At 44.9% G+C, this 14115-nt stretch overlaps 1 protein-coding gene across 1 annotated transcript; it reads left to right on the top strand.

Moving 5' to 3' along the window:
* The first annotated feature begins 3174 nt into the window (after positions 1–3174).
* On the top strand, positions 3175–9981 carry LOC135260605 (astrocytic phosphoprotein PEA-15-like). The gene is made up of 4 exons (XM_064345975.1): positions 3175–3882; positions 7371–7545; positions 8241–8396; positions 8925–9981. Exons 2-4 carry the CDS (start codon positions 7374–7376, stop codon positions 8987–8989), a joined length of 393 nt encoding a protein of 130 aa, XP_064202045.1. The 5' UTR covers positions 3175–3882; positions 7371–7373; the 3' UTR covers positions 8990–9981.
* Positions 9982–14115: the final 4134 nt, after the last annotated feature.

Here is a 14115-nt window from a genome sequence, read left to right as displayed (position 1 = left end):
AATGTGCTGCCGGTTCATATGGGGACATGCTGCAGGATCTGCCTGTGGCCCCACCCTCACATGCCCCCCCCCTCCCAAAACCTAAAAGATTAGCCCTAAATCATTCACAATTTCCCCAAAAATACCACAATGTCACCCTGAAATCTTAAACAAACCCCACCAAAAATCACCTAAAGATATTCAGAGTAATCACCTCACAAATTCCCAAAAATCTCTCACCCCTCCAAACATCTCTGACAGTTACTCCAAAGTCTTTGGTTCAACACGGCAAAAATCAGACCAAGAAATTCCTTGTAAATCCCTTCACAAATTATCCTGTGAATCTCGCAAAATCTCTGTCAAACCCCCACAAAATAGCTGCAAAATCACTGTCAGTTAGATGCACTTATGTTGTCTTGCTTTGAAAGTCTCTCTAGATAAGAGCATCCACTAAAATATGTTCAGTAATGATTTGAAGTCATGGTTGAGTGCAATGGTCATGTTTTTTTAATGACCACTTCTTCTTTTCCCAATTTTTCCAGAAAGGTCAAATGGCCTGCATCACTGCAACATCAACACAGGACAGTGCAAATGAGATAGGTGCTGTCTGCAAATTTTTCAATGCACAGTGTCACATCATTCTATACTCTATCACAGCATTCTATCTCATATCACAGCATTCTGTCTTATATCACAGCATTCTACCTTCGATCTCACAACATTCTATCTCAGCATTCTATCTCATAAGAGAGCTTCCTAGCTCGTATTGCAGAATTCTGTCTTCCATCCTCCAATCACAGAGGAACTATAGCCTGGAAATACAGACTGAACACAGTCTGGTTCTGTAAACGAGGCCTGTGAATGTAGCCTGGCCCGGTAACCACGGCCTAGTCCGGTTAATGTAGCTCTCGCACCGCTGACGGGACTGTGTGTACTTGTATGCATGTACCTCTGTGTGTCTGTATGCGTTGTGTGTGCGTCTGTGTGCATGTGAATGTGTGCGTGTGTGTGTGTGTGTGTGTGAGAGAGAGAGAGAGAGAGAGAGAGAGAGAAAAGTTGCTGTTTGAGGGGGTATGTGTGAGCATGCATGTTAATTTACAGATTGAAAGAGGAGAGGTGAGTTATTAATAAAGCTCAGAAATAGGATCTACTGTATTATTTGCTGGTTTGCAGGGTTGAAACTTATTTAGTCAGTAGAGGGGATTGGGAGGGGGAAGTTAGTGGATTATGAGCAGGGCAGAATGCCTTGACACCCAAAGCATAAATGCTTGCATGACCAAATCGAATAAGACTACCAAAACTGCAACTTGTCATCTCAAAAAGTTATTTCTATCTATCATTACACATGGCCCGATGATTAGTATAGTATTTCTCAAACCTTTGATAGGATTCTTGGAAAATATGGGAAAATATGGTGCCACCTTTAAAATACTCAACAGTATTAGAGAGACAAAAATCTGTGGCAGGTTGCAAAGCAATGCGAAATAGCACCCTCTACACTTGTTCCGTGCCTACCACATTTCTCTGCAGTACTTTGTCCACTGTGAAAATGCTGACGTTTTAAATGTTGCTAAATGAGCTATTGTCAGCGATAATTCTGTCTGTGATTTCCCTAAGCCTTAGAACGTCTGCTTCCACCATATTCAAAATGGTGGTTTCCTGCTGTTCTGCAAGCATACATCCTCTTGCAAATCAGCTGAAACAAAGAACCCTCCTGGAGTTTATCATCTTCAATTTTATAACATTAGACTATTTTAGGCTATTATGTTGGCACAAGTTTCACAAGTGAATCTTGTATTCCCAGATGCGATTTCAGGCCAAAACCAACCCTGAGGTGACCTCTTTTACACATATACATAGGGACTCGTTTTTGATTGAATAAATGTGCGAAGACATCTTTTCAGAAGGGTTTCACAATTATGGGAGTAATTTCCATTGGCTAAGACCAAAGGCTTTTTTTAAAATGTGATTTATTCGAATTATTGTGGTGTCTGTTGCATGGATGTGTGCTTACTGTTTTACAAAAATGTGCCGAAATGCTCGTGAATTTGTATTTTGTGTGAAAACAATGGAAATGACTGTTTGGGGGGGGGGGTCATATGGTGGGTCATGTGTGTGGGGATGTGCTTGTGTAGCTGTTTGGTGATATGGTTGTGTGGATCACTGAGTTTTGTGGTCATGTGATCATGAGACGTTGTTACTTGGTTGCGTGAGCCTCGTGCTACTCGTCGAGACATGTGTCTGACTAGCTTCACTCGATCAACTTGAACTTTTACCCCCTCTAGTGGTGGTATATTGCTACTGCAGCCTCACATAACTCCTCTCTGCCTTCAAGTTCATTTCCGCGACTTTCCTTCAAGATCCATTCAATATGGCTGTAACAAAGCAATTATAACTATTCTACAAAACTTGAGGAAGGAAATCCAGCATGGAAGAGAAAGTGGTGAAAATTTTTCTTAAAAAACATGATTCACATCCAGTTCGAGTGCAGAAATTAATATGATTTGTTTCACACTCTGAAAGTACATACATGTTATGATTTTATTGTTTGGTTGTCATTTACGTCTTAATTCTATAGAAATATATTTGTGAGAGGATAGTCTGACACTGTTTTGTGTCATTTTACTGCGATGTTTCAAAGTAATTTATGCTAGAAGTTAATGTCCTGGATAGATGTGACCGAGTGTACATCTGTGTCCTAATGGCACGTGACAATTAATACAGTTATGTACTGAATGCAGTTGACGACGTGTGCAGTGATATATCCTTAAGGGAACCATACAGACGTTCATATTACATTAGATTCACTTAGCAGATTTTTTTATGCAGAGCGACTTACAAAAGCGGAGAGCGTCAGTCTCAACGTCTCATCGTCTCATGATACAAGTGTGACATGATCACAAGAAGGCACAAACGGACCATTTATTATCAATAGCTGTATAGTTCGCGAAATAAACCAACAGATAGCGTTGTAACCACAGCTAAACAGCCTGCCAATATGAATAAATGTGAAATAATGTGAAAATGTTATGTCACCACGGTGAATCAGAGAAAAACACCTCTATCATAAACACTAATTTCAGGGCTCGTGATTTTTTTTTTGAGTAGGCTGGGTTCCACTGACACTGCGTTTTCTCGGGTCTTTTGAACCATTCTATGAGAATTCCCGTGGTTCCGCTAAATCACAGTGCAACTGCGAGAGCTGAGTTAAGAGCGATCGCGCAGAAACGAGATCGCGTCCCTTCGGCATCTCCGGCTTGCATCCGGAACAGATTTCCAGAATGTGACGTTATCGAACCTGTCTCTGGCGATGTGGAATGCTCCTTGCATCCGATGCATTCGTTCTGTAGTCTGTCCACACTTCAGCTCAAAAAAAAAACACGACGCAGACCTCTGGAGACAGACAGGGGTCAGAGAGAGACACAGGGACTGGGAACAAAAGAGGAGGGATTTGCGGACCGGATAACGCGGTGACATCAGCTGTGAAAAATGTGTGTGTGCGCCTGCGAATGCACAGAATCCGGCGTGTGAGACCGTAGGGGAGGAGTGGGGAAAAAGGCGTTTCCGTGCTCAAACCGGCCAGAGCTCGGACAAACCGAAGTACTGTGAGATCTGGCTGAAATATATACACACATTTTTTTCCTTTCCATGTGCAGGCCTAATGCTAAAACGAAAACACAAATATTAGAGAAATTATAAGCAAACTATTGTAATATTTCCAATACCAATCGACGAGTGAAAGGGACTGCAGACTGTCCAAAAAGGTTCGCCTACATCTCACGCGCGTTGATCTGAGAGAGACACCAACGGACCCGACTGGGATTAAACGACACTTCCTCATTCCCGTTAGCTAGTCGGTCACAGCATCTCTCCGCCACCGAGTCACGCCTCGGAGTACCCGGAGTAAGTATATATCTGAACGCATCTGCGAGTCGCCTTGTTAGCCACGAGTTGACCATGGTTATTTTGAGCATTTCCCCCGTTGTTGCTGTTGCTGTGGTCGTTGTCAGCCTTTAATTTACACCGTTGATAGCCGACATAGCCAACCTGATCAGATTGGGTCGTCAATGACAGACGTGTGACATTCCATTATTACATCATTTAGGTACGTTAGCAGTAGCCTACCACCATTTCGGCCGGCATTAGTCGTCGAAGTTTTGGCGATGTTCCTTTTGTGTGGTCTTCTCTGGTGCCACGCCGGTTTAGGCTTGAGGCGTGAAACTCGATAAAAGTTAGCAAAACAGAAGCGCTAGGCTGCAAAATGTCCCGATAAATGCAGATCTCCGAAAATGGTCTCAACACGATTACCTTAACGTTTAACAAAATGTATACCGTTACCCTATTCATTAAAGATCTCCAGTACGACCTAACGTGGTTTTGACTGCTGTCCTACAGGCCTACCCGTAATTAAGTTTCACCATTAACATGTTTGCCACCATAAGCAATACGATTTTCATTATTTGTTTTATTTTCCTTCGAATGATGACCGTGCAAGTGAGTGGCTAATGCTGTTCATACATCCTGACCACAAAAGTGCAGTCTGGAACATTCCACCGCGTGCGTACCCCAATCCCCGAACATTTTAGATTGGACAGGGCGGGCATATGGTCACGAGCCGGGTCTAATTGGATTCAGTGCCGAAAGCACCCCCCCCCCCCCCCAGCGCACTTCTGTGTGCCACAGAGAGCCGTTACGTGTTGCACACCGCCCCCTGCGTATCTGTGCTTATCGGAAACACGGCACATTTAAGCACGCTAAGTGAGCATCATCTCCATCGCCAGAGGGTGTGTGCAGCGTGTTTGTGCGCGCGCGCGCGCGCGAGCGCGCGTCTCAGAGAGAGATTCTTCCAAAATAGATGACACGTTACCTTTCACTGCACATATAATTTTCTAAGATAATTTCCTTCTTTTTGGTTCTTGAATTGTACGTCTCTCTTTCATGCACAGCTGCAGTATATTGTCCCTGCCAGTAGGTGGGGCTGAAGCAAACTGAGCAAATTGTAATTTGTGATTTAAAAAACACACAGAATAGGTTCTGGAATGTCTACACCACAAAATTCCATTCTGTTGAGGATTCGTCCGAAGCTCAGAACAGAGTACAGGGCTCCAGAATTACCTCCCTCCACCCTACACCCTTCCCCATCTGCCCTTTCAGCCTGTGGGTGTGTGTACACATGTCTGTGTGTGTGTGCACGCAAGTGCGTGTCTGTCTGTGCATGTGGGAGTGTGTGTGTGCGTGTGCTCGTTTGTGTGTGTACGTGTCGTGTGTGGATGTGTGTATGCACGTGCATGCATGTGTAAGTGTGTGTGTGTGTGTGTGTGTGCTCGTTTGTGTGTGTAAATGTCGTGTGTGGGTGTGTGTGAGTGTGTGTGTGCGTGTGCATATGTGTATTTGTGTGCTAGCATGTGTGTGTGCGTGAGTGTGTGCATGTGTGAGAGTGTGTGAGGCTAAGCGTTCACATTGACCTCTTTCTTGTTTCCATTTTTAATCTAAAATGCAATTGGTTGAGGAATCCAGCAGAGGGTGGGAGTACAGCAGGGAGTGAGGGAGAGAGAGAGAGCGAGAAAGGGAGAGACATGAGAAAAAGAGAGAGAGCTGGAAGACTGGGAAATAAGGATATGGAGGAAGAGAAAAAAGAGAGTGAGCAAGGGCGTGGGAAACAGCAGTCTTGTTCTTTCATTTTATGTGTATAAGTGTGTGTGCTTGTGTACACAGGCATTACAGGACTGTGGTTGTAGGGCGTCAGTGTATAATGGGCACGGAACTGGGCTTGTAACCTAAAGGTTGCAGGATCGATTCCTGGATAGGACACTGCCATTGTACCCTTGAGCAAGGTGCTTAACATGCATTGCTTCAGTATATATCCAGCTGTATAAATTGATGCAATGTAAATCCTATGTGAAAAATTGTCACTCTGCATAAGAGTATCGGCTAAATGCCTGTAATGTAATGTAATGTAATGTAATGGTGCTGCTTGTGCTTTTGACATTGGGAGACGGTTGCTTCTTGTTTCTGTAGCAGCGGTCGGAGCTGAACACCATATGCTAATGTGGCTAATGTGGACCGTTGAAGCTTTGACCATCACACTGAGCAGCTTGTTTCTTCCCTGTTGAATGCGAAAACTTTTCTTTTTTTTTTTCGGTTGTGATTGGCTGAGGACCCAAAGGATCCCTCTGTACAAGCCATTGATCCGTCTCATTGGCCCGGATGGCTCTCAGCATTTAGCGAGCTCTGAATGTGCTGATTCTCCATTGTGGCTAAAGTTAGCCCACCGCCATCGTGCTGTGTCATCGCGCACATAAAGCTAAAGACGGCGTTAGCATGAACTAGCATGAGCCTCCGCACTGTGGCAAATTATGAAATAATTCTACGGCATTAATCAGTAGCCGGATTGTACAAAGTATATAAACAGTTCTAAAATGGCAGCCGTGATAAAAGTTGTTTCACCAGTGTGTCCACGAGAATTTATTGTCCCCTTCAAACAGAGACTACATAGTACAATGTCCAGAGTTAATTCAACTCTGACAGAGTACGTGTGAGTCCAGTAGGGACCATGTAAGAGTTGATTTAACATTGACAATTTGAACTGAAACAATCGCCTGTGATCCCAGTGGTCCAGGTGATACACTACATGTCCAAAAGTATCTGGACACCTGACATCCAACATCTCATCCAAAATTATGGGCATTAATATGAAGTTGGTCTGCTCTTTGCTGCTGTAACAACCTCCACTCCGCTGGGAAGGCTTTATATTAGATGTTGGAGCACTGCTGCAGGGATTTGGTTCCATTCAGCCAGAGGAGCATTAGTGAGGCCGGGCACTGATTGGGCGATTAGACCTGGCTCGCTGTTGGCTTTCCAATTGATCCTGAAGACGTTGGATGAGGTTGAGGTCAGGGCTGTGTTCAGGCCAGTCAAGTTCTTCCACACCGTTCTCAACAAAACCATTTCTAATTGGATCTCGCTGTGTGCCTGGGGGCATTGTCCTGCTGAAAGAGGAAGGGGCTTTCCCTAAACTATTGGGGAAGCACAGAATCATCTAAAGTGTGACTGTAGCACTAAGATTAGCCTTCACTGGAACTAAGGGGCCTAGCCCAAACCACAAAAAAACAGCCCCAGACCAAGGAGAGTCCTGATACAGTTGGTCATACTGTGTATTTGAGGTGTGTTTGACCATTCGGTTTGACTGTAATCAGAAGTAATGGCCTTCAGGCCGATTTTTTGACTGAGCGACCTGTCTGAGACTCTCTCACTCTGTCTGTCTCTCTCGCTCGCCCCGCAGGCCATGTCGGAGTACAGCTCTCTCACTCTCTCTCTCTCTCTCTTCGCCCCCGCAGGCCATGTCGGAGTACAGCTCTCTCACTCTCTCTCTCTCTCTCTCGCCCCTGCAGGCCATGTCGGAGTACAGCTCTATGCTGAGCGACCTGTCTGAGATCATCACCGCGGAGGACCTGGAGATGCTGAAGAGCGCCTGCAAGGAGGACATCCCCGAGGACCAGAGCACTGCCATCACCTGCTCCAACGACTGGTTCAGCTACCTGGAGAAGAACCACAAACTGGCACAGGGTGAGGGGAGGGAGGGAGGAGGGAAGACTGTTCACCTACCTGGAGAAGAACCACAAACTGGCACAGGGTGACGGGAGAGAGAGGGAGGAGGGAGGGGAATGACTGGTTCACCACCTGGAGAAGAACCAAAACTGGCACAGGTGACGGAGAGAGAGAGGGAGGAGGGAGGGAGGGAGGGAATGACTGGTTCACCTACCTGAGAAGAACCACAAACTGGCACAGGGTGAGGGGAGAGAGGAGGGAGGGGGAAGGAGGGAGGGGAATGACTGTTCAGCTACCTGGAGAAGAACCAACTGGCACAGGGTGAGGGGGAAGAGAGGGAGGGAGGGGAAGGAGGAGGGGGAAGACTGTTCAGCTACCTGAGAAGAACCACAATTGCGCAGGTGAGGGGGAGGGAGGGAGGGAGGGAGGGGGAATGACTGGTTCAGCTACCTGGAGAAGAACCACAAACTGGCACAGGGTGAGGGAGAGAGAATAAAAAAGGGAGGAAGACAGTGGAAGTGAGAGAGTAAAGAGAGATGGTGAGGGAGGTATGGAGAGAGGAAGTGAGGTTGGGAGGTAGCGAAGGGCAAGGAAAGGATGTTTGGAGAGCAAGGAGAGAGACAGAATGGAGAGAGAGAGAGAGAGAAGAGAGGACGGAAGGATCGGAGGCCATGTTTTAAAAGTTCGCTCGCCCCTGTCCCGCCCCTGCACAGACAAGCTGTCCTACATCGAGCACATCTTCGAGATCTCACGCCGGCCGGACCTGCTGACGCGGGTCATCGAGTACCGCACCACCGTGCTGAAGATCTCGGAGGACGACGAGATCGACACCAAACTCACACGCATCCCGTCCGCAAAGAAGTACAAAGGTGCCCTTTTCTTTCGCCCCTTTTTCTTGCTCCTACTTTTCTTCCCTCTCTGTCTCGCTCTCCCCTTTTCTCTTTCATCTCTCTACCCCTCTCCTTTTCTCTCTCCCACTCCTCTCTCTCCGCCTCTCTCTTATTCTCTCTCTCTCCCTTTCTCCCTCTCCCCAACCTTTCTCTCTCCCTTTCTACCTCATCTCTTTCTCTTCCTCTTTCCTTTTCTCTCTCTCCCTCATCTCTCTCCCCACCTTTCTTTCTCTCTCATCCATTTTTCTTCCTCTCTCCTATTCTCTCTCTCTTCCTCATCTCTGTTCCTCTCTCTCTCTCTCCCTCTCCCTTTCTACCTCATCTCTTCCTCTTCCTCATTCTCTCTCTCCTTCATCTCTCTTCCTCTCTCGCTCTCTCTCCCTCCCTTTCTACAGCATCTCTTCCTCTTTCGTATTCTCTTTCTCACCCTCATCTCTCTTCCTCTCTCTCCATGTTTATTTCTTTCTCGCCCTCGCTCACGGCAGTCTCTATCCTTTCCCTCCCCAGATATAATTCGCCAGCCCTCTGAAGAGGACATCATCAAGCTGGCCCCGCCCCCCAAGAAAGCTTGAGGTCAACGTTGGTGACCTCTGCACTGCTCCCCCCTGTTCCTCAGCACCCCCCTCTTTCCCCGGTTATTTACACCCCCACACTGACCGACCCAACAGCCCATCGCAGCCAGCTATGCATAACTCCTCCCAGCACTGTGGGTGGGAAGGAGGAGGGAGAGGCCTATGTTGCTTTGGTGATGTCCAATCAGAAAAGAGGACGAGATTTGTTTGTTGCTTGACGTCGCTGATCAGATGCAGGACTGGGTTGCTGGATTCGTCCTGCGGTTCCCTGTATTGAGGCAGATTATGTAGACTCTTAGGTTTTTAGACCCACAGACCTACTGGAGCAATCGGCACAGTTGAAATTATCAGAATTTGGTTTAAATTCAATTCAATTCAGCTAAATTCAATTTATTGTCATTATACCATTCCAGTATAACAAAAAGTCTTGTTCGCCAGTCTCTCTGGTGCAAAATAAAAGCATAGTGCAGACACTGACACAGTTAAAAAAAAACACACTTTCAAGACAGTTTTAGACATAAAAAACACAAAAACAAAACTAAATAAGTAAATAAAAATAAGAATAGAAAAGCGTTAAAAAAATTTAAAGTTATGTATAAAAAATGCAAGTGGTCATGGGTAAAAAGTATTGCAGTGCCATTAAAAATTCCTGTTATTGCACGACCCATGTCCATAGTCAGGCGTAGTAATCAAAGGAAAGGAATTTGTCGCCTGAACTCTACCGCCCCCTGATGGCACCAGCCCGACACTTTAACAAATATTGGCCTGCAAGAGAAGGATAGCAGAGGGGTTTTTTAAGTGAGAGCAAAACTATAGGAGAAGATATGGAGAAAGACAGAGATCATTTGACTTACTTTCTCCTTGCTTTTCACTAGTCCTTGTTTGACAATTTGTGCACATGGGGGAAGTGGGAGTCATTTCAACACCAGCCACCAGTCTGGCATTGAGGATAGGTGGTTAAAGTGGTGGATTAAAGTCCTTCCTGTTTGTGATGAGTGCTTCCTGTCCTGTAGCAGGTGCCTCTTTCTGTCTGTGACAAGTGCTTTGTGTCTGTAGTGAGTTCTTCCCTGTCTGTGGTGAGTGCTCTCTCTTTCCCGTTTTACGAAGCCCATTTTTCTCCGCTGTTCAGGGCTTGCATTCCCAGCATGCATTTGGACCGTGCTTCCTGCCTCTTGGGGTGCGCTCTGCTTGTGGTCAGTGTAACAGAGAGGGAGGAGGGCACGAGAGGCAGAAGCGATGCCTCACTCATGGGGGGGGGGGGTTTAGACTCAGGGCCGCTCGGTTCTCCATTCACTGTGGGTCCTGGGGGGTGGGGGGTGGGGGGCTGGTTTGTGTGCCCCTCTCCTTCTCGAACTCGTTCTTGTCTTGAGGGTGCATGGGACCATACAGCAGGGAAACTGTGATGTGCGTGGGCCTGTGCTGGATGTTTTCTGCCAGTTAATGGAGTCATCTGTGCTAATCGCCTCTTGCTCAGACACACACACACACGCACACGCACACATACATATTTACGCCATGCTATAAATTAACTGAGGTCCCAATTAAAACGTTATTCTCTGACTCCACCCGCAGCAGTTGCTCCTCCCCCTTTTCACAAGCTCTGTTTTTTTTTCAGTCCAATCAGAGACATATGACATCACACAGAAACAGACGACATCACTGAGAAGGATACTAATTTACATACAGTAGCGCTTCGTCCGTGAAGGAGAAGCCAGTTAGTACAGTGGAACGTCAAAATGGAGACTTAAATGAAGAGAAGTCTATGTTTTAAGATCCTCTTGGGTAAAAAAACCTAGTGGGAGGACCCAAGAACAGCCCAGTGCACTGGGCGATAAATGCCTCTTACACCCACCAAACTCCGCTCATGGGTTTGAGTTTTACATCATAGTGCATCCCCCCCAAAGCTCAGGGTTCGAGTAACAACAGCGCACCTATCTGCAGCATTTCCTCATACATTCCCCTTCCAAACATTAGAAGATTCTAGCATTTCCATCAACTGCTTCACACTTGCTTAATAGAAAAGAAAACAAAAACAAACTAGAAGACTCCCATTAAACTGCAAACGATTCTGTTTTGAGACAAGTATAGTTACTATATATAGATTTTCTTCTGTCTATATGTGTTTTTGTTTTTTTCTCTCTCTTAGTGGAATTTACATATCGTGACCTTATTTTTTTGTATTGTGTTGTGGCTATTTATTAAGTGCAAATGTTGTTTTTGTGTCTTGAGGATAAGGCATGTTTAGTAACCGTGGTGACTGAAGGGGTGTGCCATGTGAAAGGGTTTACTTTTTTTTTTTTTTTTTTTAAATGAGACCTGGTGCGATTTCCCACTAATTCTCATAGCCAGTGTTTTGTTGGTGTCACTGAAATGTTCTGTTTACTTTTTCCATGTGGTCAGCCCTTTCTTCTCTAGGTAATGTTTTTTTTTTGTATTTAGCTGATGTTGATTCAGATGCTCAGTGTGACACAGTGGTGTGGAATCATCATCACTGACTGGAAGTATCATTACTGACCAAGACTGACTGGAGTCATCATCACTGACCGAGACTGACTGACTGGAGGAATTATTAGTGAAGGACTGATTAACCATGTCTCTACTAAGGTGTCAAATGGTTGTCGTTGGACCGTGGCGTATTTTTGTATTACATGCATGGTGTATGACCCTGTTTTTGGGTGGGGGTGGGGGGTAGAAATGAGACGCAAGGGCACAGTGCTTCTCAGACAGACGATGTGAGTTTCCATGGCGACGGGTGAGCGCTAAGGGAAGCAGCACAAACGTGGGCCCAGAGGGTCAACTAGAGGTCAACAGCAGGTGTTCAGCCCTCTGTGACATCATCAAGCTGCAGACGAATGAAACTGTTAGGTTTGGAAGATGCTGTGGCCCTTGGGTGGCGGCTGCAGGTAGTGGTAACGCAGGTGTCGTGTAAGAGCTGCTGTAGGACACGTAAGATACTGGCAGATACAGGAAGTGGGCTGTGTGGGTTCCAGTGTTCTGTTTGTGCTCTGGAGAAGCCGGGAGTGCTGGGAGTTGTAGTCAGGGGTGGGAGTTTGATGTTTTCGGCACGGAGGGGTGCTTCCCTCCTAGTGCCTCCTAGTTTGACTTACCATAACTTTCTGACCTAGCCTATGCTTACTGTGTGAACTGGACTTAATGTGTTCATGGCTATGGGTAACTGTTACGTAATGAGTATTGTACCTTATCGGACCTGTGTTTCGTTGTTGTTCCAATGACCTTCGGTATGGACTTATTGTACGTCGCTTTGGATAAAAAGCGTCTGCCAAATCAATGTAATGTAATGTGATGTTTCAGATTGCTATCACGGTCTGGGAGGGTTAAATCATGGACTGGGTTGGGGGGGGGGGTGTGCCCCCCAGTCCCCTTTTAATCTCCAGCTATGGTTGTAGTGAAGTTGGGGTGGATACAGCCTTGCTTTGGTCTGTTCCACTGAGCCTCCATTTTGCTGTAGTGTTGTAAGGGTGTTCTGACATTTGGTGCAGTGAAGTTATTGAGAGTGAAATAGCGAAGACTTCTCTCTGTGTTCAGTACTAGTGGGGAATAAGACAGGAGACATTGCCCTTTGGCTGCCAGATACAGTCACTGCCAGGAGTCACAGTAAAACAGAGAATGCCACGAACAGAGACTGCAGACTGGTCTGTGATTGGTCGATATGTATACACTAAAGAGGGAGCGAGGGACAAGCTGGGTTATGGCTATTTTTCAGGGTCCAGTGGGAGAGCAGGTTGACTTAACTCCAGCAGGAACAGTCACATGGTAAAGAGGCAGACTTATAACCCTTTGAAGAGCAGGCTTTCTGGAATGTTATTTTATCAAAATTCTTAAGTCAGTGTCCCACAGAACTCCATTGCTTTAAGTTACCAGTAGTGATTGTGACATCAGCGTTAGAATGTTCGGTTAAGAACATCGCAAACACACATATGTGGATCTTAATTACAACCTTGAATGGGTTAATGCATATGCCGTGGAAACTCCGCCCACAAACGTGCCTAATCCAGACTAAAATCAGGGCTTTCTCAACTACAGGTGAGCTGTGCTGAGAGGGACGGTGCCAGGTGCAGTACAGGTATACCTGTAGGAAACATGATTGATGGTGGGAATGATGCCGCTGAGAGAAATAGATGAGAGTTTTTCTCCAGAGTTGGCCGGTGAATATTTCAACTCTGTTCTAACGCTGTGACTGTTTTAAAAAAAAAAAAAGAAAAAAGCCTGACTAAAACACTGTTTATCAATTCTGTCCCTGCTGGTTGCCATGGAGATTTTATGCTGTTTTTCTGTAGAGATTTAAAATACATATATATATATATATATATTTTGCAAAGACATTAAAGAAAAAAAAACTATAATAACACATAGTATATTTAAAGAAAAAATAAGGTGTGGCTTTTACCATGAAACGAAAATGTGCTACAGTGAACATAAATATTAAAATATATTTGCTTATCAACTCTTGCGTTTTGTGTGGTTATTTTCTGAGCTTCATGTTTAAAAAAAAAATTATTTAAAGTAATGGAACCCTGTTAAGAGTTTGGAGAAAAAAACTATACTTGACTCACAATATGAAAAATGTATATAAAACATTTTAAAACGTGTTCTATGCAATAGACAAAAAAATCAATAACTTTAATTTTTTATTGTTTACATTTTGTCATTGGCAATATGGAGGCTTTTGGGCAGGAAAGTACTGCTTGAAAATTTCAGGTGAAAATTAAGGAATGAACCCATTAATTTAGTGCAGATGTAAATTATGCCCTAAAATGAGTTGTAATGTTCCTGTTGTCTGAATTACATTAGAACCACGTTTACAGTAGTTATGTATGCATTTATGATGCTAAATAATCTCCTATCGTGTCTGCGGAGATCCTCATGAGAATATTGTATAAATATTACACTGCATATAAAGCATACATAATGCTTATTCCATTTGAAATAATATTGATACTTATCAAGTCATCTGAGCCGATTATGAATGCGAGTTTTATGGAGTCTCTGTCCCTGACGGAATCACCCATGTCTGTTATCTTATCTCCTGAATGGTTTTACAGCTGTAGTAGCTCAGTAATGAGTGTACTTAAACTACTGCTTCACTTAATTATTAACATTTTTCA

Source organism: Anguilla rostrata, chromosome 8 (assembly GCF_018555375.3).
Source record: "Anguilla rostrata isolate EN2019 chromosome 8, ASM1855537v3, whole genome shotgun sequence".
NCBI lineage: Eukaryota > Metazoa > Chordata > Actinopteri > Anguilliformes > Anguillidae > Anguilla > Anguilla rostrata.
This window is presented reverse-complemented; position numbering and strand designations above follow the sequence as displayed.

What these genes read in the sequence shown, in the direction of transcription:
- LOC135260605 (XM_064345975.1), top strand. Translation starts at nt 7,374, where the DNA reads ATGTCGGAGTACAGCTCTATGCTGAGCGACCTGTCTGAGATCATCACC. An exon ending in GAACCACAAACTGGCACAGG is followed by an intron (nt 7,546 to 8,240) that starts GTGAGGGGAGGG and finishes GCCCCTGCACAG; the next exon opens with ACAAGCTGTCCTACATCGAG. An exon ending in GTCCGCAAAGAAGTACAAAG is followed by an intron (nt 8,397 to 8,924) that starts GTGCCCTTTTCT and finishes TTCCCTCCCCAG; the next exon opens with ATATAATTCGCCAGCCCTCT.